This window comes from Epinephelus moara, chromosome 18 (genome assembly GCF_006386435.1).
Source record: "Epinephelus moara isolate mb chromosome 18, YSFRI_EMoa_1.0, whole genome shotgun sequence".
NCBI lineage: Eukaryota > Metazoa > Chordata > Actinopteri > Perciformes > Serranidae > Epinephelus > Epinephelus moara.
In genome coordinates, this window is record NC_065523.1 from 15,367,690 (window position 1) to 15,394,891 (window position 27,202).

The window sequence follows — 27,202 nt, forward strand, 5'->3', positions numbered from 1 at the left end:
TGTTATTAGTGCTTTTATGAAAACTGTATTTTCTCTTGCACACATAATACCAGCTCCCATTCACACAACATTGGCGTTAACACTGCAAAGTCATACTTCACATTTGTTACATGCTGCTGAAACCCATTCTGATCATATACACTGTAATTACAGTAATTCATGTGCAGCACCTTTCATTACGGCACCATTTTATTAACAGGGAAGCTCCTTTTAAGAGTATTAAGTGATTTACTGTAGCTTACAGTAATTGGTGGTTGTATTAAATTGTTGCAATTAGTGTTTAACCACACTTTTCTAGATGTGAAGGTAAGGACAAGAGTTGGCAACAAACATAATTACACAAAATAGAAAAGAGGCAAAGGAGCCTTCAAGTAAGTATCATTAATATTCAAACACATAAAAACTTCACATGTAAATGCAAAATTGAAATAAGATTTGAAATTTTAAGAGTATAAGTAAATATCAATCGGCAAGTTAATACTGTTTATATTTCAAGTTCATTTGTAAGTTGTGGAAATATACTGTCATAAAATCTCTCTCTCTTGAGAGAAATGAAAAGTGCCAGGAGTATATAATAAGACTAACTGAAATAAAAGGCTCTCATTATATATTAAACCTTCATGGACAAACTATGAAACACTGTTTAAGTTGTATTACATCACGATGAGTGCTGAAACAATAATACAAAACAATAACATTTGTCATTTTTTGATACACATGCTTGAAATCCTACTAATAGCACTTATGAGACAGCCTTAGTTAAGTAAGTACTATTATTATTATTATTATTATCATTATTGTTTTGTTAAACAATCCTCAGTCTTTAGGTCAGGCCAAATACTTAATGGAAAAATCTTAGAATATTTCTAAAATCAAAAATACAAAAGGATGAAATGACACATCTTGACTCAGTCGATAACCGCCTACACATGAGAGATAACAAAACTGAAATTAATTTGGTAACGAGTCCCAAATTGGTGTATTTCATGAACCGCAATCCGCAGTGCCCTGTTTCCAGAGCACTCAGAGCTGACAAGACCAAATACTCCCACAGTGTATCATGGACTCATTATCCGGCCCGAGGCAATTCATTTGCTAAGAGCCAGCACTCTTCTTCATCTCTGATAAACGACATCTTTCCTCCTGCATTGGGAAGTGGCTCAGTGTAAATTGGACCACTTGAGGTCTGGGCTGTGAGACGGGCTGGCAGCAGCAGCCGTCTCTTTCTGCTCACATTCAGAGCTCCTTTTCCAAAGTCCTTTGTTGTCAGAAAATGCAGCTTTCCGTTTAGTTCAGATGCCCGTCATGCCTTGCCTTTGGCAATGGCCATACGCTCGGACACGGTTTTGATGGGAACTCCTCTGCGGGTCACTTTGACATGGATGAAGAGCGTGCCGGGGGAAAGACTGGAACCATCTGCCTTTAATAAATGAACATGGCGGTAACCTGTGAAGAAAGAGTATATGACACACATTAGCAACAGCATGCCTCAGTGATGGCTGCTTTATAATATGCACAGGGGATCTTTATGAGCACCTGTTCGTAGGCTTGTAAAAGGTAAAGTGAACTGCCCCACAAAGTCATTTTTGGCAGTGTGATCATGGTCCTCCACTACAAAGCGCACCAGGGCCAGTTCAGGGACCTGCAGCTGGAAGCTCAGCGTGCAGTCCCATCGCGGGTTGAAACCTGTAGAGGGCGCACAAGAGCTGTAAATACATCATCCAGGATGGTAGCTTTCAAACAAACTAATCATGGCGTTGGGCAGGAAAAGGATTTGTGCTGCTGTCATCTGTGGCCTTCTGCATTTAAGTCATTACAAAATACGACAATAACGGACACAAAGCACAACAGCGAAACATTCTTTCACAGCTATAACAGTTCAGCATAAAAATACAGTATTATTCCTCTGCTTTAAACATTCATACAGGTAATAATATAAGATTTACACTCTGTTGTTTTTGTGTTTTTTAAGTGAATTGTGGCATCTCAGAATTACCATTGTTGTCAATGCGGTGGGTTTTTTGCTTTGCATTATCAATAGATACGCCATGAATTTCCACCACCACCTGCGGGTCCACAATGGAGCTGGCCTTCTCTGTGTTGATTTTTGGCAGCTGCTGTGCAGATATTATCTGACAAGCAAAGTGTAAGAAGTCAGTTTTCATATCAAATGTCAAATTCTGACGGGTTGTAAAGCCCAAAATCACAAAAATGCCTCACAACATATGTGGCATGCGACACCCTCCATCTTTAGAACTGCATTTCAGAAAAAAAACATAAATGGATAGTTCCGATTTTTGAAGCGGGGTTGTATGAGTCTCTTATCCATAGTCAGTGTATTACTCACAGTAGATAGTGGTCAGCATGCCACCAGTTTGAAGCAAGCAGACAGGAGTACTGACACAGAAGCAAAGCAACATACTGCTGTGGACAGGGCAGAAGCAAAACGTATTTTAGCCACCTAAAAATGAATCAGTATTAGTTAAGTATATGCTGTATTTAGATTTTTTTTCAGACAACAGTTTCTGACGGAACTGAAGCTGTTATATCGCTCTCTTCAAAGGCAGACTCCAGTGAGAAAAACAGTGATTTAACATAGCTAAACACAGCAGCTGCTGCGACTAAGGCTGCCTCGATCAGTTGGCTTTTTGAGTTATGGTGTGACTTTGGCATTCAAAGTAGTTAATTCAGATTTACCAAAGTCACACGATAACACTAACTACTTGATCGAGGCAGAGGCATACCTGTCAAGTTTTGGATTTGAAAATAAGGGAAATTTTTCGGCGCCCGGGGATCAAAATAAAATAAAAAAAATAAATAAAAAATCAACCAGCCACCCTCCTCCCCTGACAGTCCCTCCATAAGTAAAGAACAGTCCCTAAAGTGCGGTGAGGTTTGTGGACCGTTATCTGCCACAATGAGAGAAATGTGAACAGCTCGTTTCTCCTCTGACACGGTTGTCCAAGTACTACTGGGCAGTCATGACACCAACGAAAGAGGAAATTACTGGACCTGGAGTCGGACTTCTCTGTCTTCTTATCTTGCGCCGCAGAGCACTATGAGCCTCCACCGTATTCCTGTCTGTGACCCCTGTTCAACCCACAACCGCCAGGATTCGCCTTTCCTTTCTGCTGCTGGTTGAAACGTGATAATAGGGGCGCCCCAGCGCCCACTCCAATAACTTGACGTGGAAATGAGCGGTAGTCTAGAAAACTGCCGAGTTTTGGGTTGTTTTTTTTTGTTTTTCTTGGAGGGCGCTCGTGCGCCCTCACATAGATTGCGCCCTGGGCGGTCGCCCACATTGCCCATAGCAAAACCCGTCCCTGGGTGTACAGGAAATCTAAAATAACCACTTGTCAACCAGACCCGCTGTCGACACTAACCTCGCAACAACTGCCACTCAGGCTACTGCAGGTGGCAGTTCTCATGAGGCTAGTGACAGAGTTCAGTTTGGAGAGGCAGAGGAATGTTTTGTTTTTTTTAAATTATCTTATAATACAGGAGATTTACGGGAAAATACTAATACGGGAGGACGGCGGGAAAGAGGGGTAAAATACGGTAGTTTCCCAGCCAAAACAGGAGACTTGACAGCTATGGGCAGAGGTAGACCAGTAGCCTTCATGTTCAGTGAGCCAAAGTTACTGTTTTTGTCCCTGAAGCTTCTCCAAACTGGGGGCGTGCTAACAGACATCTACTGTAGGTAATACACTGACTGTGGATAAGCACCTCATACAATTCCATACTATCCCTTTACTAAGAAAAAGGAAGAAATCTTAGGAAGAGGGACAAAGGAAGGATACCGCTTGTACAACGAACATAAAATCACTACTGTATGTACAGTAGACAGAAACAACAATAGTACAATAGGACAATAGTATTACATTGTGGAGAAACAGAATGACAATACTAGGTAAATAAAGTGCAACCATATATGAAGAGAATTAATCTGGATGAATGGCGTCTATCAAAATTGTATTGCAGTTTGTCAAATGACTAACTATGACCATCATTAAGGGTGGACTTTAGTCAACTAAACAGAATTTGCTGTAACATTATTAGTCAATAGGTTACCACTCACTCGTATTGTTAGCTGGGTGGGGATGTGACCGGGGCCTCCGCCCGTGTTCTCAGGGTTAAAGTTGGACGTGAGGCTGCACAGGAAGTCTGGTTTAAGAATGTATCCACAGCGACCATTGGGGAGGAAGCGACCTTGGTTCAGGTCCATTTGCTCCCCGGGGGTCTGGAAGTTCAGAGCCACTGCACGGGAGAGAAAGTGGGGTCAGTAACGCAGCAAGCCTGATCACACGCCAGTAAAGCTGCAACGATTTATCAGTTGAGTAGCTGTCAACTATTGATTTAATCGTCAACTAATTTAATAATAGTTTAATTGGTTTGACTCATTTTTTAAGAAAAATAAAATCAGAATTCTGTTTCCAGCTTCTTAAATGTGAATATATTCTAGTTTGAGAGTAAACTAAATGTCTTTGGGTTGTGGACAAAATAAAACCTTTAAGGATGTTGTTTGGGCTTTGGCAATCATTTTTCACCAGTATCTGACATCTTACAGATCAAACAAGTAATCGATTAATCGAGAAAGTAATCAACAGATTAATCCACAATGAAAATAATCGCTTGTTGCAACCCTATGTCACCCAAAAGCGGGTGACATCAATGTGTTGTGTTTTAGCAGCAATTTGCAGAAATGAGAGTCAGTATAACACTTCCTTGGCACTTACTGACCACATAATGTTTTCCAAATGAATTGCCTTAATTTGCTGCCATCAGAACAGCATCCAAGCTTCTAGTCTGGAATACTAACCCATCTGGCAGCCACCGTTCCACATTTCCTGAGGATCATAGTTGGATGATTGGAGGCGCTGGCCGGAGGGGTAGATCCGGCTCAGCTGCCTGCTGTTGTGTCTCACAAAAAGCTTCCCTGCGAATGAAAAGAAGAAAACCACATGCCATGATACACTGGAGGCTGATTATATTTTGTGTAGAATCAGCTGCAGAAAAGCAATGTCAGAAAATCTTTTTGACTTTCTCTCTGTAATGTCAAAATGCAATTATCGCCACCGTTGTACCCGAGTCTTTGATGAGCCTGAGGGCTTCACTTTCGGAAAAGGAGGACATTTCATTTGGAGGTTTTTCAGATGCATTTTCAAACCCGCGGAAGGGGACACTTGTGCAGTACACCACCAGCTCTGATAGCTCTGGGCTCAGTTTAGGACAGACCTGGAAAGGGCAAATGCAAACATAAAAGAAAATTGGCAGATTATCGAAAAAGTTCACTGAAGAGCTTCTCTGGCTTAATGACAAGTCTTTCTGTTCTGACCTTTGCAGGATCCTTCTTAGGTGTGTTCTTATTGCTGCTTGCAAATTCATCTTCGGAGCTTGAGGAGAAGCTGGCACAGCTTCCATTCTTGCCCAGCTGGCCCAGGTGGGGATTGTGCTTCTTCCCTTTTATCAGAATGCGCCCCTTCAGCTCCTGCAGCGAAGGTCATTGGAACAAATTACTTCATTAGAAAACCAGACAGCCAGAGGTCTCTGGAAAAGGATCCAACTGTGTGTATGTGTTGCACCTCAGGAGAAGGCAGATCCTTTTGCGACTGGGCACGAAGTGGTTGGGTGAGCAGTTTGCTGCCCAGGATGGTGCGGAGGTGTTTGGCCATAACAGCCTGCTGCTCCACAGAACAGTGGTTCTCCAAGGACAGGATTAAAGGGTATGGGGACGCCTGCAGGGAGAAACACAAGAAAAAAGTCATTAAAATGCAGTTATATCATGTGATAGAAATGCAGGGCATAGCACTGTTATGGTGAAGTATGTCAAAACCAAAATGCCACAGGGTTGCCTCAGAGCCAAGTATGCAACCACAAGAAGCGCAGCAGGCTGTGAAAGAAAGAAGTCTTACTGACTGCCCACTTACTTCATTAGCAGTGACTATGGGTGGATTATGAGACAGTGGGCCCCTGGGCACAGATATGCAAAAGGCCCCACCACTTTTCCTCTGTAGGAGCAAGACACACAGACTTTGTGATGATTTCCCCCGTTTGTTGTTGTTGTTTTAGATCTTTTGGTAGTCCAAATGTATCTTTTTGTATTTTCTATCTCTTTGTAGTCATTTTATATCATTTTGTAGTCACTTTGTGCTTGTTTTGTGTCTTTTTTGAATCATTTCTTGTGTCTTTTTGGTTATTTTGTGTCTCTTTGTAGTCACTTTGTGATTGGTTTGTGTTTCTTTGTAGTCACTTTGTGTCACTGTAGTTGTTTTGTGTCTCTTTGTGGTCATTTTGCGTCTCTTTGTAGTTACTTTGTGGTTGTTTTGTGTCTTTTTGTAGTCTTTTTGGTTATTTTGGATCTCTTCGTACTTGTTTTGTGTCTCTTTGTAGTCATTCTGAGGCTCTATCAGGTCAGTACGTGTTAATTTGAGTCTCATTTTGCAGGTGAAGGCCACGAGGGCCCAAAACACTTTGGCCCCTCTGGGCCTAGTAGGCCATTCAGTAACCCATCCACGGCAGTAACAAAAAGCAGCGGGCATACTTTCAAAGCTGAGGGTTTACACCATCAAATCACCTTGAAGGCGTACTGGTTGATGGTTTCGATGACCTCCTTGAAGGGCACTTTGGAGGTGAGAGTGTGGCCATGGTAGATGACAGGTTCACCTTTATCTCCATCCCAGCAGTCCAGCTCCACACAGCGACAGCCCTGATTCAGAGCTCTGCCAGAAGAAGACACACTTAATCTCACACCACAGCGAGATCATAAAGACATCTAAATAGGTTTTGAAAATGCTAAAATATGTTGAAGATGTTTTACGAGTCTCTGTCTGAATACCTGATGTATGGCTCGGTGCTGCTGGCGCTGGTGACTTGGTCCTTGGTAAGGTAAGTGTTGTGTGAAGAGGAGATGAAGTAGTGGGCCAAAGGGTGGCTCATGTCCTGGTAGACTCTGGCATGGTCAGGGTTAACCACATCATTCTCCAGGGACAGCATGTACATGGTGAAACCATTCTGGGTCATGAACTGGTTCTTCTGAGCTGCAATAAACAGCAAAGTGTTTAAAGGATCTTTTAGTTTGTGTATCAGCAAAACTGGTGTGAGTTAAATTAACGGGTTTACACAACATATATTAGGAGTGGGTACAACAAGCTAGGACAAGAGAAGGTTTACACTGAAGCACAGCCTCCTACGCACACACATTGAGCTAAATAATCTAGGTAAAACATACCTTGACTTCTTATATTATTTATTTTGACAATAATTTTAAGCTGTCAGTATTGTGATGTGTCTGCCCTGCTCTTCACTTGGCAGTCAAACAGTGTTGGAATCATTGTGTTATATAAACTGCTTTATTTTGGAAACTACTCATAAAAATCACAGTTATTTATGACACACAGATTCTCTCTTTCTGAAACCAGACAGTCATCTGGTCTCCAGACGAGAAACACATCTTTCCACGTACAAATAAAAAGTCAAATTCATAATAAACAAAATGCACCATTGCTCAAGTCAACAGTCCATATGATCGACATTGAGAATATTGGTTTTTAGTGTTTCCTTTTTTTATTTATTCATGAATCTGCTGCTTTATACAGGGGTTGACAGGGGCAAACATGCTACAACAGCCTAAAACACATCCAGGAGAAACGTGCTGCAGATTTAGAAACGATGCCAATTCAGGAACAGATATGAATATCCAACACAAGTGCAACAGAAACATGTTGCAAATGAAAGATGACTAATGGCAGGAAGCCAAATAAGATGCATTATCAGCAAACACGTACAGAAACGGTGCAAATGCTGCATATCTAGTCAACACAACAGAAGTTCTCAAGGCCTCCAGGGGGAACGCTGGAAGGAATAGCTTGATTTTCAGCTCCAGAAAGAGAGAGACCAAATGACAAAGTGTGTTTGTTTTCGAAAGGAGTAAAAGTGGAGTGAAGAGGCAACATATAAAACTACGTCTTTACTAAGACCAAATGTAAAAAAGCATATGTACCTTTTTATGTCGCCTCTTAACTCCACTTTTCTTCCCATTTCAAAAACAAACTTACTCTCTTGCGTGGTCTCTCTCAATTCCCCAGGAACAGCGCCAGGCTTTGACGCCAATTTTACATAGAGGCCATGGAATTGCAACTTATGGGTCCGTCACATGATGCCATGGCACCAAAGATGACTTTTTCCCATAGACTTACTCTGTGAGAGGGACTGTAAATCAGTGGATACATTTTTTTGAGCATCATCCCATGGAATGACTTGTCTCACTATAAAGATTTGATCCATTCGGTCCAAAAACACACTGAAAGTCTACAAAGTTACAAGTAAATCATTTCATCCCCATTCTAGTTAGAGGAGGCCCTTACTCTTTGGGCCCCACAATGCAGAAGATCCGGGTCCAGGGGCCTGCAGCCAACACAGTTGAGACGAATGCTTTTTGAGTCGTAAATCAAGCTGTTTACTTCACGCTCCCCCTGGAGGCCTGGAGAGTGGAGAACCTCTGTTGTTCTGGCTATAGTAGCAGTGTTTTCTGTTGAATTTATTTTTCGTTTGTGTATTTGCAGTGTGTTTGTGGTTGTTTTTTAGTGCTGCAACACTTTTCTTGTAATGGAAATGTTTTGGGCCATTGTAGTGTGTTTGCTGTTGTCTGCCATTGTACTTTCGGGCCTTTCTTTTTATGAGTTCTGAGCGTGTGGCATTCTGTTATTTTTCATTCTAGCCATGGCAGCTTTTATTGCTCATACTACTGCAACTATCTCCTAAAATGTCTTCTTCCTTGAAATAAATCAGTCTCACTGCTGGAAACATAAAGTGCATCACATTACTGTGCCGCAGAGGATTCTGCCTCAGTGTTTAGAATAGCAAGGGGTTTCATAGACATAAACTAAATCACTGTTTTGTCACTGCATCAAAAGAAACATTCACAATGTTTATATGAAAACATTGTGGGATTATCCTTTAAAGCCTTTAATGACTGCTTTTAGAACCTACCCCAGTCGTTGAGCTCATAGGTGAGTATGAGACTCTGAGCATGACTCAGAGAGGCGTCTTCTCCTTGGTCTCCCAGGAAGTCTCGCAGCTCAGCGGTGGCGAGCACACACCCATTACTTGAATAGTGTCTGAATACGGCGTCCAGCTCGGGCCGTCGCAGCAGCTCCCTGCAGAACTCCTCGATCTCTGTATGATCCAGGCGATTATCACCAGATCGGTCGCACCTCTGGAATACATGGGGATAGGGATCAGTTAAAAAAGGCAAACAATAAAAACACATGCAGAGACACATATCAAACACAGTACTTTTATTTTGGGAGTGCTTCAGAATCCCTGTGGGGAAAGCATCTTCATAATAATTCAACCCAGCTGTGTACGCTATAGGGTTCTCCGAGGAGGGTCAGTGCTGTAAGCTGCATCGGGACGGAGCATAAAAACCAACAGTTGAGCTGTAATAGAGAGCTGAGGGACATAGCAGGCAGTAATGCCCCATAATAAAGAAATAACTGGCTCTTGATTTGTTGTGGGGAAGACAAGAAGGAGGGGGTAAAGATGAAGAGCAGGGCTGGCGGTTGGCTTGCCGCTGGCTTGGTAATTGAACACAGACTCTAGACTCCAGGGTGTCCCAGTAAACTGACACTGGCAAAACTATCAACAGCTCTGCATCTCTGTGCAGTTATTCCCTCTCTTCTCACAATTAATGCTTTCAGCATTCAGCTCATGTAAATTACATCCACTGACGATATTTTACAGGTGCTACAAACGCACACAGCGTACACATCATGACCCTGACCTTGAATAAACAGCGGGCATACTGCTCACTCAGGTCAATGTTGATCATCTGGAGCAGCCGTTTGACCTCGTCGTAGCTCATCTTGCCGTCCTGGTTCTGGTCCGCTCGCTTCAGGTAGCCTCGGATCCAGGTGTGGAGGGTTAAGGAATAAAGCAGACTAAAATCTAGAGACTGCAGTTTATCAATTGAGGCTGTTGTTGTCTTCATAATGTGCAGAGATATGGTTAAATGTTACACTTTTTTTTGTACTTTACAGTTTCTGTTATCTAGCCTGCCCTCACTGATATTAATTGGGTGGACAAAATAATAGAAACACCGCTCAGCACCACAAACTGCAGCCTCCAAAACAGCGCCGCCATGTACACTGTGCGTAGGGTATCAAGCGCTGGAGGGGGCACCAAAACAGTCAACCATCATCATTTATTATCATAATGATGAACTATTTACATTTAAGATGAAGCACAATTTAAAAAGGCAGACTATTTTAGGAAATTATCATTTTCGAAATAAAAAATAAATCAGACATCAGGGTGATTACGTAAAAAAAAAAAGAGAGAGAGAGACAGCAAAAAATTAAAGATTATGGGATTGTTTTGTCTGTCTCTCTGCTGCTGCAATCCTGCTCCTCATATTGTGCCGCTTGGGAGTAAGGGGTCGGTGGTAAGAAGGGGTCAGTGGTTAGGTAACTAATAAACTGGCAACTGAGTGTACACTGGCAGGCATAATCCAACTTTTGTTCATTTCAACCATAGACTGTATATTTAAACAAATCTATGATGTCAACATTGTCTGATTTGTTACCTTCTTCAATTCAGCTGTCGCCTTAAAATCTCCAGGGAACCAGCTCTTAGGTGTTTGTTGGGAGAGATGCAACTACATGTAAATAATGTTTTCAGGTCAAAGCCAATTATTGTAAATCACTTTAGACAAAAGCATCTGCCAAGTGAACGTAATCTCATGTAACTGCACTAAAAGAGTCGATAGCAACAAAAGACTAATAATAGTTTGTTGTCACCTGAGTGTGCAGTTGTGCAAACTGTAACACAGAAAGCCCACACATACTCATTACACCGTTTAAGATAAACATCACACGGGCTGCTGAGAGACTTCAGTATAAAACATAATGAATTAGATAACAAGAAATCCTAAACAAGATAATTGCCCTGATGATTTTTATGTTCAGGGAGCTATAAATAGATTAAAAGAGAAGCAGAGATGATGTTAGTGTTATACCTGACACCTACAGTCATATTATCCTCTGGGTATGAGGGTTTGCAATTAACAGTGATAGTCGCACTATTTTTAGGCAAGGCTTTTTTATCTAGTCATTACTGCTCACCTTAGCTATGCTGTGGACGTGGGATGGCACATGTGACAGCAGAGTCAGTCACCATAGCAATGCTGCGTCAGCTACACTATATTTATTCTGGCATATTGGAAATTGGGTAGGATATTGGTCCAGTTTTTGCTTCTGACTCATGTTGGCCACGTGCTCCTTTAAAGTGCGGAGCCCTCGCACCCAGCGCCGAGCCTCGTCCTCGCATGGGCACAGCAGGTCCAGACTCTTCCTGGCTCCTCTGAAGACCACTGTGAAGCACTGGCTGTCCGGCACCGACCCAGACAGCGGCCTCAGCGCCTCGGACTGGCAGCCCTCACGCACGCACTCCACCTCTGTCACTGCAACTGGGAAAGGAGAGAGGAAGAAAAAGTTCTTGTTGAGTAAACATAGCCAGGAGATTACAACAACACGAGGAGCAAAGCAGCTAAAGGTCAAATGTGTTTTTAGGGATGCATAAATCCAAGCAGTGTGTCATAGCAACAGGATTGTAAAATATAACACACACTTTACATACGTCTCAACAGGATAATTTTAACCTGCAACTTGACTTTTACAGCACCTGAACTGGCATGCAAGTGAAAGCTGCGTCCTCAGTTTGTGCTCTCCATGCTGAAAGTCAAAGAGCAGTCTTCTTATAGGTTTTATAGTGGTTAACTGCAGCCATGTTGTGAAGCTGTGTTAGCTAAATGCTAACATCAGCATGCTTTCACGCTCACAATGAAAATGAAAATGCTAATATGTGGATGTTATGCAGGTATAAACCATGCTCGCCATCTAAGATGAGCATGTTAGCATGCTACCATTTGCTAATTAGCACTAAACGCAAAGTAGCCTACTAGGCAAGGAGGAAGGATACTAATGATCCAGCTAGTGCATCTGTTAAGTTCAGTAATATAATTGTGTTATACTTTATATTATTACATCCTTGGTAGGAAATCTATGTAAAAAAAAAAGTTGCTAGACTGAAATATTGTTGATTTGCCATGAAAACTTTCCGTTTTTTAGCAATTAATAATTTTACTAATTTTTCAAGCATAAGTGGCAAATATTTGCTAGTTCCAGCCTCTTAAATATGAGGATTGGCTGTTTGGCTTTTCTTTTCTTTTTCTTTTTCTTTTTTAATCGCTTTGACAATAAACAAAATATTTTTCTGGTTTTAAACTGTTGGTCGGATGAAACAAGCTACTACGAATATTACTGTGGGAAGCTGTGATGTGTATTTTTCACTACTTTTTGATGTTTCATTGCCTAAAGAATTATTCGAGAAAATAATTCATAGATTAATTAATAATAAAAAAATAATTGACACCATCTTGATTTCTGGGTGCCTGAGTGACCACATTTGGTCGAGAGGTTGGAGCTGTGAGGGAGCGAGGGGTGGATCTGACTGAGAAGCCGAAGACACTGTCGGCAGTCAGCCTGTCACTCAAAGCAAACACACCCTTAATGATGCATAACTTTTAACCTTAATAAAATGTAAAGGGGTGAGTTATATAAAAGTTCACCCTCTGAACAGTTGTCATGAAGGGGGAAATTGGCTATAAAGTCCAAAACCATTTTTTGTACCAGGCTGTAAACATGTTCATTTCTGCTGTAAAGATAAGACATTTTAAGATGGTGGTCAGTGGGGATTGACTCGCTTCTGGAGCCAGCCTCAAGTGGCCATTAAAAGAACTACAGTTTTTAACACTTGTGCATTGGCTTTATTTTTCAGCCAAGGTTGTTGCTTGCCCTAAACCAAGGTACTGGAAACACTGATGATGGTGCTAATTAAGAAACCGGGAAATCCCCTAGATGCGTTCGATTTATTTTCTGGGAATCTAGAAGGTCCAAATAATGTGCCAATACATGCTGTAAATGTTGAGATATTTCCCAGGACAAGTGAAAAAGTTGATTTGCTCTGGGTGCTAGTGGAAAAGTCAGGGGATTACCAAAGTCAGAATGATCCATCCTCTGGGTACGATTAATGTGTGCACCAAATGTCACTGCAATCTAGCCAATAATTATTAAGCTATTTTACTCTGGACCAAAGTGGTGGTAAAAACATCTTTCTACTTTCTTTCCCTTTAATCTGGGTATGATTCTGTCGAAGGAGTCACAGGCCAGGTTGACAATTTTATGTCATCTGTTTATCTCATATTTGCAGAGCTCTGGCAAGTCTGGGCAACACTTTCTGCCCAGAAAAGACAGCCAAACACACACACACACACACACACACACACACACACACAAAGGCTAGTCTAGCTGATCCTAACACAACAACTTTATTCAGCACAGGAGCTCATCTATTTCTGCTCTGGGATGCCTGCTGCGTGGTGATCACTCAGTTAGGGAATAAGCAGTGTCTGCCCCGACAATGGCCTCATTCTCTTGCTGGAGGTCATAAAGCCTCCGCCGTCCACCTCTTCAAAATTACTCCACATTCCTCTTTTGTGGTTATCCCAGAGACATGATGAAAGTGACATGAATGTGTGTGTGTGGTTTAGAAAGGAACAGCAGAAGTGTTAAGTGTTGTATTCTAATGCCAAGTGCTTTTTTGTGCATCAGACGCAGCACTGAACTACAGGCGCCAGATCACAATGACCTGGAGAACCGCCTGGAGCTCGGAAAAGAGGAGCCGAGCCAATCCTTCATCTCGGATTCATGCAAACGCACACTTAGACACACAGAGATATGGTCCCCAGCAGGCTGCCAGTGTGGCATTATCAGTATCTGCCCGCTGAAGAGGCCATCCTGTCCTCACACTGCTTGTCATCATCATTGTAAGGAGTGTTACACGGTGCAACACGACCACTCTGCAGCTATTTCTGGAGGTGCTGCAGCACTATCAAGACAGCCTTCACCACCCGCTGACCCACAAACCTGCCCTGCCACCCACCCTGTCTGTAAGGCTAGCATTAAACTGCATTTCAACATCAGGACGGAGAGCGCAAACAGTGGAGAGGTGCACAAACAGAGACAAGGTGGGAGAGCTAAAGGTCAAGCAACAAGGAAGAAAATAAACTTGGGTGAGAAAGATTCATCCCCCACTCCTGTGAAGTAAACTTGCATTCCAGGAGAAGATTCAACTCCAAAAAAGTGACATGTAAAGCAGATTTAAGGCTGAATACACACCTGCACTTTGGCATTCTCTACAGAGTCTAATCTCTTTGTTTAAATACTTCTCTGTGTCAATATGAGGCAGGTCAAATACCTCTGCTGAGATTAGAAGAGCTAATATTGCTCTCTAAAATAAAAAAACATCTTCTCAGCATTTATATGAATATTTTTATGATTATTACCCCAATCAGTATCTAGAATAAAGTATCTCTTGCAGTTCCTTTATGGTGTGAAAGCAAAAGAACCATAGCAGATATGTGATTTTAGGATTATTTCAAAAGCCAAACTACTAATTTATTCATCTGCTGATCATAAAATCTGTTCGGAAAGCGATCTTATAATTGATTGTCATAATTCATAACATGTAATCGATCTGCAGTCTAATAATACTTATAATGCTTATGATCAGTTATTTCTTCCTGAGCTCTTTGTGACACCAAAGAACATTAATGTAAAGATAAAAGCATTTAAGTGCTGCAAAAACTTCTGTCAGTCGCCAGAATTAGATTTCCCCACGTGGGTCCTGGTGATGCAGGACGACAAAACTGTCCAATCAACGAGGTACCTGTCAGTCTGTACAGCTTCATGTTTACCCCTCTTGATTTGTTTGTGAAAAGTCAGAGTAAACAGGAACTGCGCCTACGCTAAATACAACTAAGTATCTTTTTTCATGTGCATACCTCATGCGCATCATGTTCTTTTAGTGCTTCCTTACTGAGAGTATACGTGCCTTTAGTTTGATCATTACAGTTTTGCATTGTTTCACCCTTTTCTTTCCATTTGCAAAGTTTACTGCTATCTTGCACTCGTGTTTGGGTTAAGGCTCCGTCCAATACACATGTCAGCAGAAATAACATTTCACCTAAAAAGGAACTTCACTACCAAATGTCAGATCCATCTTACGTAACACAGGCACCCCCGTCAACCAGTAGGTGGACATTTAAAGGGTCAGTCCACCCAAAAAAATACACATAAAATGTCAGTTTGCCACTTAATCTTATCTAGCCATGCAGACCTCAGTCTAAGTCTGGCTAGATCTCTGCCGCTACCAGGATACTGGTTTTGAAAGTACTAAAAGCTGCCCACAGTGACATCTATAGCTCATTCTAAGTAACCTGGAAATGCATTTTTAAGTATTTTCTGTGCATTGTGGGTGCATCAGTGAGCTCATGGCAGCCACTAATCTGTGACTTTACACAGCAGCTTAGCAAAGCAGAAGTGACTGTGAGTGAGTGTACCTGACTCTATGGGAGTCCAGGTTTATGAATCAGTACATAAATTACACATGATTATTGTTTAGCTAGATTTCAGAGCCCACGATTACTCTCCTCACTCACCATGGAAACAAACAGCTCTTTTAATAAGGCAAAGTGGAGGAGAGGGCATGAGATGGAGCCAAGATGAAACAGCTCAACAGCTCTGAACAATAAGCTGGCTGAATGAGTGCGCTGACGCACATCCCAGTTTGTACTGGGCTGGACGAGGAAGGCCTGCTGGTGTGTCTCTAGATTACTGCCTTGTAGATAAGTTTCCTTCCAGGCAAAGCCCTTTTCCTCTAATCTGATCTCGCTTAAGTTTCCTCTCTCAAGACCAATTCTTATTCATGAGCACTCTAACTTTCAGAGCTCATTTTCCTCCTTAACCCTCCTCACTTCTGATAATTAACTCTTGGTCCTTTGACTCTTTTCCACCTTAAATCCTCCCTCCTGATGATTAGTCTGCTCAAGCAAGCCCACACACACACACACACACACACACACACACACACACACACACGTCTCCGTGCGTCTCCTTTCCTGCTCTCCCTGATCATGAAGCCAAGTTGCAGCAGCACTTACACGTCTGCTGGGCTTTGGCTTTACGAGAGCTCTTGGTGGATTCACACCACACGGTGAGTCCATCTTCCAGAAGCCGCAGGTTTCGGCTCTTCTGCCACCTCGAGGATCGAACTTTCGTCATGTTGGAGCCCTGCATCATCAAACGTATGTCGTCATTCTCCAGCAACCCTGGAGCACAAAAAATGGAAACGCACACAAAACAAAACAGGAAGTTTTAATGTAAAAATAAACTGTGATTCAGTTTGATGTTGTGTTATCAGCAAGTTGAGTGCGTCTTGGTTTTGTGATGACATACAGGCTTACAGTTTTTCTCAGCTTCAAAGCACGGCAGAAGTCTTCTCTTATTAATGTGTTAAAACTTTTTCATTGGTCTGACACGTTTCCACACCCCAGATCTCACAGAGAGAACCCCAAACTCAACTGGATTAACTGAGAAAACATCACTTCACAGCTGAAAGAAATGACCCGCATAATTCCGACTCTCTGCTGCACCTGTGTGAAACTCCTTTGCACAACTCTTCAATCAGCAATCAGTCCTTATCCATCTGTAAAAGATGCCACCTCTGTGTTCCTATTTGCAAGCATGGATCAAAGAGGCCAAAGATCCAAACAAATGAATAATGAGTGTGATAAAATGAATAAAGAAAACTTTCTAATGCATCTTCTTTTACAGTGTTTCAACAGGGCAGCTCAAAAAAGTGTTAAAAGCAAAGTGCCACTTCACCAAATGTGTCTTTTTAAAAAGCTTGGCAGTGGATGTAGCTTTTAGAAATGATTAACTCTCATACAACAGCAATATCTCAAAGAAAAAAAGACCTCGCTGACTGCATTTGTCAAGCCGACCTTACATATACAGTCAACACTCTTCTGCTTATACCCTAACCCCAAGGCTGTGTTTGATATACAAACCTCAGAGGAAATTACCTGTGCTGAAGGTTTCAATTTGCTGAGAATAGCTGTCTTGAAAAGTGTTTTATCAAGTTTTTCTGTGCGTTTTCTTCTAGTCTAGACTTTATGAAAATGAACAACATACTTTAAGAGTAAAGCCGTGAGAGATCGAATGCTGAGATGTGATTCAGCCATGATAATTTGCAGATTTATGTCTCTCTTGGGGCAGAAGCAGCCCAACAGACAGTGTTTGCCTGGCCTGCACTGTTCATAGTAGTTCTCCCTTGCTAATACCATCATATGGAAAATTCATCAAGGAGCTAAAACCAATGCAGAACCTCAGAATGGAGGCATGTGATACTATTTGTTGTGAGTACTGAAAGGAACCGGGCGTGTCACAGAGGGAAATAAAAGATGAAAGCTGGAAGGCGATGTAAGGACGTAGGGGAAACACAATACAGGTTGGGCTGGGCAATATGGAGAAAATCAAATATCACAATATGTCTTAGATTGTTTTTTAGGGGTTTTGCCTTTCATTGTTAGTACAGATGGAAGGTGAAAGGAAAGGGGGAAGAAGAGAGAGGGGATGGCATGCAGCAAAGGGCCTCAGGCTGGAACTGAACCCTGGCAGCCTTTGAGCATCAAACATTTAATTTCCTGCATTCTGGGGAATTTTTATGGACCAATTTATTACTACTTCCATGTTTTTTGGAGGAAGACAAATGCACATGTCCTAAATTTTGAGGGGGAATGATATTGGAACAGTATTGTAGGTTTGACTAGCCCAATGGTTCTCAAATGGTGCTCCACAGCACACTGTTAATGCCAATCCAGTGTGCTGTGGGATTTTGTGACAACCACACATTATCATTGCAATATTGAACTGGGCCAATACAAAAGTCATGAATGAATTTTTAATTGACTGTATTAGTATCTTGTGCACACCCATTTCCTCATAAAGAGGCAAACTATAGCTAAGAATGTAATTTAATTGAATTTGACTTAAAAAACCTTCGCTGGAAACCTGTTTGTCACCGTTCAGGCATGGGAATCACAAGTGTGTGACACATCAAAAGCCCTGACTGGCAGCCAGTGTGAGGGATGATAACATTTAAAAGGTGAAAGCCATGAGTGGGACAATACATCGCTTTATTGTACGGAGTAAATTCCAACAAAGCACCAGGAAAGATGACCTACCCCCGAAAGAAAAAAGAAAAAGAATTTATTTTTATTGTCTTATGTCGTGACAAGAGTGATGACACATTTTATAGATGTTGTTGTGCACAAATATAAGGTGTCCCTGGAGATTGTGACTTGCCCTTTGATTGCCTTGGGCACAAAAAGTTCGAAAACCATTGGACTAGCCTAGTCATGATGAGATTTGTGATAAATAATCATCAGTAATGTGTGTAAGTGGGTAAAAGCAAATAACAGAAGAGCTGGAACAGTCTGATAAGTTCTGCTGAAGTCCATCACTTTACTGTAATGCAGCCTTTAAAACCAGGAAAAGACAACAGTTCGATATTACGATATCCAAAATCTAAGACAATATCAGTCTCGTATCACAACATGGATAAGATATTGATATGTCCCCCTACCCTACATACAGGTGTACGTTGAGAGTTGACAGTAAGATAAAGTCCAGTCATGTGAGAGGAAAACAATGTCCTGCAGTTTAGTGCATGTGCCACAGTATATCTTGTAAAAACTAACAAGAGAAGTTTTATGATCAATGACAAAACCAAGTGCTTGAGCGAGATAAGACTCTTCAAGCAATAAGGCATTTCAACATGAGCTGGCTCTGATTACATCTTAATGAGATAAGGACTAAAGTAGAGCTGACACAATCAGTCAATTTATCCGTTATTCAATTAACAGAGAATTAATTACCAACACATGATAACTGGTTAAACATTATGCTTCTTATTTGTGAGGATTTTGATTGTACACATTAACATATTTGGGGTTTGGTCTGTTGGTTTAACAAAATTTGTCCTGCTGGCCTCTGAGAAGTTGTGACAGGCTTTTTTATTTTTCTCTGACAATCTATACCCAAACATTGAGATGATTAATCAGGCAAAATAACTGAGAATGAATAAAATTGTTAGCTGCAGCTCTTGTCTAAAGCTAAGAAGGATTTCGGACTGCAGGGTTGAAGTTGAAAGGACATGCAAGGAGTGTTTACACAATAGTTCAAACATGCCAGACCCACGGAGGGCTCGGGGTGCAATCCAATACTGTGGCGTAGACATGTTTGCATGAGTGAGATGGAAAATTAAATAAAATGTACTCAACTTTTTGTTAATATTTCGACAACTATTTATTTTGGTATGAAGAGAGTGTTTTACGAAATTACGAAATGAAGTTGCTGTTTGTTATTGAGTTGAGTGAATACAGTTTTTTGCTATTAATTGATAGCAGCTATCTTAGATTTATCAAAAAGGAAGGGGAGGACGTGTTAAAGGCCCTGAAATTCTGGGAGGCCCTGAAAATGTCAGACATTCAGACTAAAACTGGTTCATAAGTTCTGAATAATGCAAATTTACCTTTCACGAAACGGGTGTAAAAATTTAAATTTACCACTAAAATCAACTGACAGTTTAGTTTTTAAAGGTTAAGTTAGGCTTGTACCTCACTATGACAACATTATGCAACTACAGCTTTACAGTACATGTTTTAATAAAGCCAATCCAGCTATGCCTCATTGCATCCTTTGCAGGGATAAATGGGGCCTCCCACAGAGCATTCCTCTCTTTCAGGACTGTTCAAAGAAAAAGTCCAAACAAACGCTCATTCTTGTCAAGTTATTCTTCGAGATTTAGTCTCTTCTGCTCACCTCGAAAGATTTGTCCAGCCACAGTTGGCATAACTTTCCCTTAAATCACAGTCCTCATACTGTCAGTGCCAAATGGCTGGAGTTCCTCGCAGGGCCCCCAAAGCTACAGCACAACAGAAACTGCCCTCAGCTCCCTCCCCCCCTACTCAAAACAAAGTGGGTGCAGCCGAGGATCCCTCCCCATCAGGGTCGAACACAAAGAAGTCCCCCCACCAGCCCTCCGTCCATAACAACCCTGTTTTCCCAAGCTGTTACTACATGCGAGGCATTCCCACAAGCAGGGCACATGGGCCTGATTAACTGCAGGTCATTGACCACGCTAAGCTGCCCACACAGCCTTAACTGCCTCTCTCTCAACCCGCTGCTTCACCTTTTATTACTACATTCTTGCTTTTCTACCTGCATCGTTTTAATATCTAACCGCAGAGCAGAACGAGTGAGCACAAGCCTGCAAGTATTGGCCAATCCTCACTTCGGTTAAACAAAAGCACATTGACATTTTGATACACTAAACGCTCTTGAGAGTCTCTTTATAAGGGTGTAAATGGAGGGATGGGCATGATTCTTTAGGCCGGATGGATGAATTGTGCTTTCTTTTCATCGTCTCCTGCAGAAAATCTGGTTGACATCCACTTCATCAGATGGTTAAATCCCTGCATGCCGACTGGCTAGCAACCATTTTGATGCAAGCATTTCGAAAACGCACAGAAATTAGAAAAGCAGCAGAATTAGCAACATTGGAGGGGAAAGAAAGCTAAGGCCATAGCTAGCTAAGCTATAGTGTCAGCATTCGAAGCATATCAGTTTAGCACAATTGCATGCTAATGTTTGCTAAGTAGCACTTAACACAAAATAGGCCTACAGCTACACCTGATGGGAATGTCATAGATTTAAAAGAATTCAGTCATAAACCAAAATACTGACAAATAAAAACAGTGGCTTGATAATGGTGCTAGATGAAATGTTGCCACACTTGCAGCTCTGTCACTTTGCAGAGTTGTGTTTTGAGCTAAAAGCTAACATTAACGTGCAAACACGCTTGATGTTAACATGCTTATGTTTCCCAGGTTGCATTGCATTACATTTATTCAGCTGACACTTTTATCCAAGGTGGCTTATCTAAGTGCATTCAAACCATGTGTTTGGCCTACAGGTCTAATGTTTACCATGTTTACCTTCTTTGTTCTGTTATCATGCTAACAATTACTAACTTGCTATTAACCAAAAGTACAGCTGAGGCTGATGGCAATGTCAATAGTCTTGGAGGTATGTGGTCAAAATCCAAAGGTGGGTAGGGGACCAAAAAGTGATCATCCTGTGGTGGAAAGGTCAACTGTGTGCACTAAATCTCATGACACAGAATCTCTCTAGAACAATTGTTGAGATAAAAATTGGCGCCGGTCCATTCTGGTAGCCTCAATGTTGTTATAATTCACAGGAAAGTTTTTTTATGCTGCTGGTGGAGCTGGAGGAAAAGTCGGGCAGTCATCAAGTCCCAAGGATGTAGGCCTATCCACAGAGGACTATGACTGTCCGGACCAAAGTTGTGGACCTGCTAATCGACAGACCAACAGAGGGCAAAACACTTGTAAAACAGCTGAGTCACTTCAAGATCCATGTGAGAAAATCTGGCTAAAAGAGAAAAAGAAACACTGCTGGATCAGCTGTGAGAAAATAAACATTCAAATCAATCCTATAAGGAATATGTCTCTGAGGGTGTGTCGACACTGTGAGCAGCAGGAGCGCCTTCGAACCGAAAGGAGGATCAGAAAGAAAATAACCGTATCAGCTGGTCAGTAATAGATTGTGTCTGCATGAGTCCTCTTCACTCAAGCCCACATACCAACTCCTCCTGGGACACGGTTCACATTTCTCTCAGCATAACAACTGTCACGAGAGCCAGCTAGCGAGGATTCTACACTTGCTTAAAGATAGACAAGTTGGGGTGTTGTTGATGTGATACGGGTGACGAGTCAATTCAATTTTCTAAAATTCGGCACCACAGCTGTCCCCACGAGACGGGTCGGGCAGCAAGTAGGACACCTCTTAACACGAGGTCCAGCCTTTAATGAAAATTATAATATCCAGAGTTAGAGGATGATCTGAGGGGAGATCGACTAAAAAATGACTGTACTCTGGAGTTGTGACTCACAGCAGCTGATCTGAAAACAGATTCCCCAGAAAAAGGATGAGAAACAAACCGAACGTTATTTGGAAATCCAGAATTACTGCCAATGGTTTTTTGGACAGCACACAGTGGAACATGAAAGCACATGCAGCCGCTTTGTATTCAGCTGAAAATATGCAGCGCCCAGTTTTTACATTCTCTTTGTTATTCATAATGAATGCTACATCATTCATTTACACATTAATAAGCAGGATATGAACACAGGGAGGAGTCCATAAACACGGCGAGGATGTATTTGTTGTGTGCAGCTGAGCTAACAGATTGATTTTAATCCGCAATCACAACCTTAATATCTGTACTTTGGTTTTTAGCATCTTTACTAACATTAAAAAAGGTGAATTATCTTGTCAAAACTTAAATTAAGAACATATATATATATATAACATATTGAGCACTCATACAGCTCTGAATCATGAGACGTGTCTCACTTATCTTGAAGCCAAAGATCTTGAGTTGCTGGGATTTCTCCTGCGGCTACTGAGGATGGCAGATTAATAAATATTCAGCAGGAAACCAGACTGTATGAAAAGTGGAAGCTGAGTCCCAGTTTCTTTTGGATTGTTGATATCATGAGGATTTAAGTATTCTGGTGTACAGATTATCAAAAAAAACTGACTTTTTCTTGACTAAACGCCTGGAAAAGAAGGCAATATGAACAATTTTATCAGCATTAATTCTGATTTCTGCAGAATTATGATTACACAAATGTCAAATATCTATGATTTATGAATGTAAATATGAAGGTCCATGATCTAATTCCTGCCAGACCTCTCTAGAGATGTGATACCATTTTTTCACCAGCCAATAGAGTACCAATTTGATAACACTGCTAAAACAGCTGTATGCCACTATATGGTATGGATGTGAAATGATTACTATCATTGTTGTATGGCACGTCTCAGGTTAAACCCTAAACTGGTGAGACTTTACAGGATAAAAAACTACCAAATTGCTGACATTTTGCTAACAGCTAACGTTACGCTACTTTTGGAAATCAAAATCATAAACGTGGACACTCAAGGTTACCTAAACGAGGATTTTAGGCAGTATTGGAGGCATTTCCTATACTGGTATCGGCATCACAACAACTCTAGACCTCTTATGAACAAACTGTATGCCAATAACAGCCATTCAGATAGACTTATTTGGGAAGTAATGCACCACTTTCTGTAGCACACTTACCTGCAGAAACATTACACCAGTCAACATCATGTTCACTGGGGCTGCAACTAACGATTATTTTCATTGTCGACTAATCTGTCGATTATTTCTTCGATTAGTCGACTAATCATTTTATCGAAAAATGTGTTAAAATGTTGAAAAATGTCGGTCTGTCTCTCCCAAACCCCAAAATTAAGTCATCTAATGTCTTCTTTCGTACTCAAGCCAAAGGGTTTTAGTTCACCGTCATGGGAGTGTGTGTAAAGCTGCCAATATTTGAGCGTAAGAAGCTGCAATAAGAGTATTATGGGGTACTTTTATAATACTTTTCTATGAAAAATGACTCAAACCGATTAGTCGACTACTAAAATAGTCACTGATTATTCTAACAGTCGATTAGTCATCGATTAGTCGACTAATTGTTGCAGCCCTAATGTTCACAGGCAATTTTAAAGATAAACTATGCAGAATTCTCTGAAAAAACAATGTATAGACTCATACAGAAGTAATCCCTCTCAATCATCACTTATACACACCCTCAGTGGGTGTTGGTGTATTTTTCTGCAGGGACTCTGTTTCCTGCCTGTATTTTCTTCTTATTTTCTGTGTTCGGTATGTGTATGGGTGTGTAACCCCACAGTGCTCAGAAGTCAAGGCTTTATAAAAAAGGTAGCAACGGACCATAAGCAGCAGGCATCCAAGAGATACAGTGCTGAAAAAAATGTAAACATAATGAGGAAAAATGCCATATGAAAGTGAACCTGGGGTTGGTCTTTACTTTCACTTTCATTGGTCTTTGCAGTAGTGTTTGAAAATGGAAACGCAGCATTCTGGATCTGGTCTCATATGAATGTGTCATGACTTGTAAGTCGATGTAGGCGTGTCATTTGTATGCATATGCACAATAAAAAGGATTCATTCATTCCGAGGATATTTTTAACACGACAATAGATGTTGACTAAGTACAGCTCACAAACTCAGCCCGTAGGTGCAACCTGTGAACTCATAACCTCAGTCCAAACTCTAAATTTAAATTTAGGATTCTTACATTTCTTGAATTTATGGATTCTGTTTGTGTGATTCCTGCTTGTTCCCACAATACACTAATTGGTGTGTTACACTGTCACAGCTCCACAGAGTTCCAGAGTTAACAACACCGCCGACAACCTCGGACTCTCTCTGAAACCAAATCCACAACCCCCGCCCCAGGGGACGTCTGTGGCTGAGAATATATTTATCCATGTGTGCGCCTGTCTGATTCAAACATAGATTATCTCAAAACTAACAGACCTCAACTTCACAGAAAACTTTATCTGTTGAAGGCAGGAATCATTAGACAAACAAGTAGGATGAGTCCTGTGACACACACCACATGACACAAAACCTCTGAACTCTCCTCATTCCATTCTGGTACATGAGCAAACTATACGGTGTGTTTTCCATCTGATGTAAGTAAGGCTTAAGAAACTGCTGGGACTTGCTGGGTTGAAGGCCACCTGACTGATTTATGACGACACATGGCAGTAAGGGGTCGGGGTTGAGCAGGCGGGGGGGTGGGTGATGACCTCACTGGCTTCATTATTCAGCATTAGTGGGACGCTCAAATATAGAGTTGACAGTTGCGTATTACATTTTCGGGCACAGAGATACAGTGTCACAACTCAAACATCAGTAATGCTTCAACAAGAGTCCGCATAGTGTCAGAGTTTCAACATGGTCTGCTGTGTCAATGCCACGGCCTGGACCCCTGCACACACACACAGCTGTGAAAACATGGAAAATCAGGAGTTCAATGATCAGGAATTGAATGTATGGAGCAGGATTTAGTTACCTGAATCCTAAAATAAACACTGGTGACATGTTACCAGAACAGGATTAGGTAATCAGCTATCATCAAGTTATTTTGGATTTTAAAAAGTGATTAGTTGTTTGGTTTTTTTTGGAAACTTTGTGCAGGGAAATACTGCATACTTGTAACTATAATTCCACAATAAAATAGTTACAATTATTGTCTTGCATATATTTTAAATGCCTCAAATACCATTGTCAATATAGTTTATATACAACTTTCAATTCTTGATTGCATGCTGTTAAGAATATACATCATTTAACAGTGTTATCGGCTGCAAGCATGGTTTACATTTGTGCAGCATATATAGGTCAAATGTCAGCATCATCGGTGGACCAGATTTCCATACATCCAGCGTCTTCTCAGAGAGTCTGACAGGTGCTTTGTCCTGCTCAGCAGGTGTCTATTTTGGGGCGAGGTGTGACCATGAGCTGTGAGGGCTTGTGCGAAGGGGCAGCAGCCCATCAGTGCTGGGCTGGGAGCCAGTATATGCTGGGGTGGGCATGGTGAGGAGCCTGAATCACACAAGTGGGCTGGTGCACTGGTGAGTGTGATCAGCTCTTCATAAACACATGATCACTTCAACTTCCTACACCCCCCCACACACACTGTCCTGATGTGTCATTATCATGCTGATTACCAGCAAACTGTCATCTTAGAAAAAATATATTGGACATCTGTCTTATGCTCACTCTATTACTTGATTTTTGGATACAACCAGTCAAGTATAGGTCACAAGCACATGGCCAGACAGTAAACACAGTCCTGTATGAGCACACAAACAATCCTAACAAGTAGTAACAAGGGACAGTAAGTATTCCCAGCATGTATTTGAAAGGATGCAACACTGGCAGCCTCATAGCAATTATTCTAATAACACTGACTGTGGAAAATACCAAAATAAAAGCCTCTTTATCACTACAAAAACAAAACAGATATCAGCTGAACTGTTACATTAAGTGTGATTAAAACCACTGTACTCAGATAAGTTCATATCAACAGTCTCAAGGAGAAACTACCACAAGGAAAACACTCAACACTTCAGATACTACAATATGTTTTATATATCTTAGGCTGGAGCACACAGTCACCATCTGCAGCAACAGAAAGGAGCTGAAAAGTTTGGATGTTTCCTTACCGAGCCTCCTGATGGGGTCCATCGTCTTCTCGTCCCCTTTACTCTTCTGCTCCCTGGGACTTGGAGCCGCCGACTTTCCGCTGCCTAACATGATTACAACTCCGGCGAAAATAACTGCACGCTACAACTTTAATACTCGAGCCTCAACTCTGGGAAATACTAAATCTAAGGGGGTGCAGGTGTCTTCCCGCAAGCGCAGATTTGTGCTGTCCCAGAAAAGCCCCCCGAGCAGAGAGAGGAGCAGCCAAGCGCAATGGTTATTCGTTTTCCACATGTGTGAAGTACCTCCCCGGCGCTGCTGCTCTCCATGCCTGGGCGTAATATGACTCCAAACAAGGCGCACACTTTACGCACTCCCACCTCCTGCTCCTGCCCTAACAAACACTGACAGACTGAGTATACGAATCATGCACGAGTACATTTACTCAAGTACTTTGCTTGTGTACAGTTTTGAGGTACCTGTACTTAACTTTAGTTTTTCCATTTCCTGCTACTTCGAGCTGCTTTCCCCACACAGGAGACATCATACACATGCATGACTGGAGCCCAACACTGCTGACACAGCTTTGCTGTACTCAACTGCAGTGATTTAAATCAATTAAAAGTTGCAATTTATAGGCTACCAATGGAGTGTCTGCTAAGACAAATTATATCAGTCTTATTTATTCATTACCAAAATCCCATGTAGGGGAGAACGGGGTTGGTTGTCTCACGGGTTGGTTGTCACAATGCTTATTACAGCCACACTAGAGGGCGCTGTGACATGATGTTGATATCAAACATTAGGCCTGACATCCTGCTCATTTTTGCACTGGCCATTTTGTGGATCACACACAAAAGATTAAGGTACGGAGACCAGGAGGTGACATACATTTGTTATTTTTTTTAAAACGCACGCTGGTTTTATTAAAACGCGCACGCAGTTTATTACTATTTTGCACGCCCGTTTTATATAACGCACGCACGTTTTATTGAAAGGCGTGCGCGCCTGGCTATCGGCGCCTCATACCCCCACCAACTGCAGCAGGAGGACGGACATCAAGAGGACGGATACCATCTGTTATGCCTGCGCATAGACAGATGCA

The 27,202-nt window shown here is 41.6% G+C and overlaps 1 protein-coding gene across 2 annotated transcripts; it reads right to left on the bottom strand.

Annotated features, from left to right (window-relative positions):
- plcd3a (phospholipase C, delta 3a) lies at positions 1-26,499 on the bottom strand. 2 transcript variants are annotated; one of them, XM_050069730.1, is made up of 15 exons: positions 26,118-26,499; positions 16,058-16,225; positions 11,236-11,464; positions 9,782-9,911; positions 8,989-9,214; positions 6,836-7,037; positions 6,575-6,719; positions 5,583-5,735; positions 5,336-5,488; positions 5,085-5,235; positions 4,820-4,936; positions 4,079-4,257; positions 1,997-2,132; positions 1,537-1,686; positions 1-1,446 (listed from the first exon to the last, which is right to left on the bottom strand). In XM_050069730.1, the coding sequence occupies exons 1-15, from the start codon at positions 26,206-26,208 to the stop codon at positions 1,304-1,306; spliced, it is 2,373 nt and encodes a 790-aa protein (XP_049925687.1). In that variant the 5' UTR covers positions 26,209-26,499; the 3' UTR covers positions 1-1,303. The 2 variants fall into 2 exon arrangements, with proteins under 2 accessions (XP_049925687.1, XP_049925688.1); XM_050069731.1 differs by lacking the exon at positions 26,118-26,499 and adding an exon at positions 19,782-19,916.
- Between the last annotated feature and the right edge of the window lie 703 nt (positions 26,500-27,202).

Coding starts and splice junctions, on each gene's coding strand:
- plcd3a (XM_050069730.1), bottom strand. CDS start 26,208: ATGTTAGGCAGCGGAAAGTCGGCGGCTCCAAGTCCCAGGGAGCAGAAG. Junction 5,489..5,582: donor AGGATCTGCCTTCTCCTGAG/GTGCAACACATA, acceptor CCTTCGCTGCAG/GAGCTGAAGGGGCGCATTCT. Junction 5,236..5,335: donor CTAAGAAGGATCCTGCAAAG/GTCAGAACAGAA, acceptor TGCCCTTTCCAG/GTCTGTCCTAAACTGAGCCC.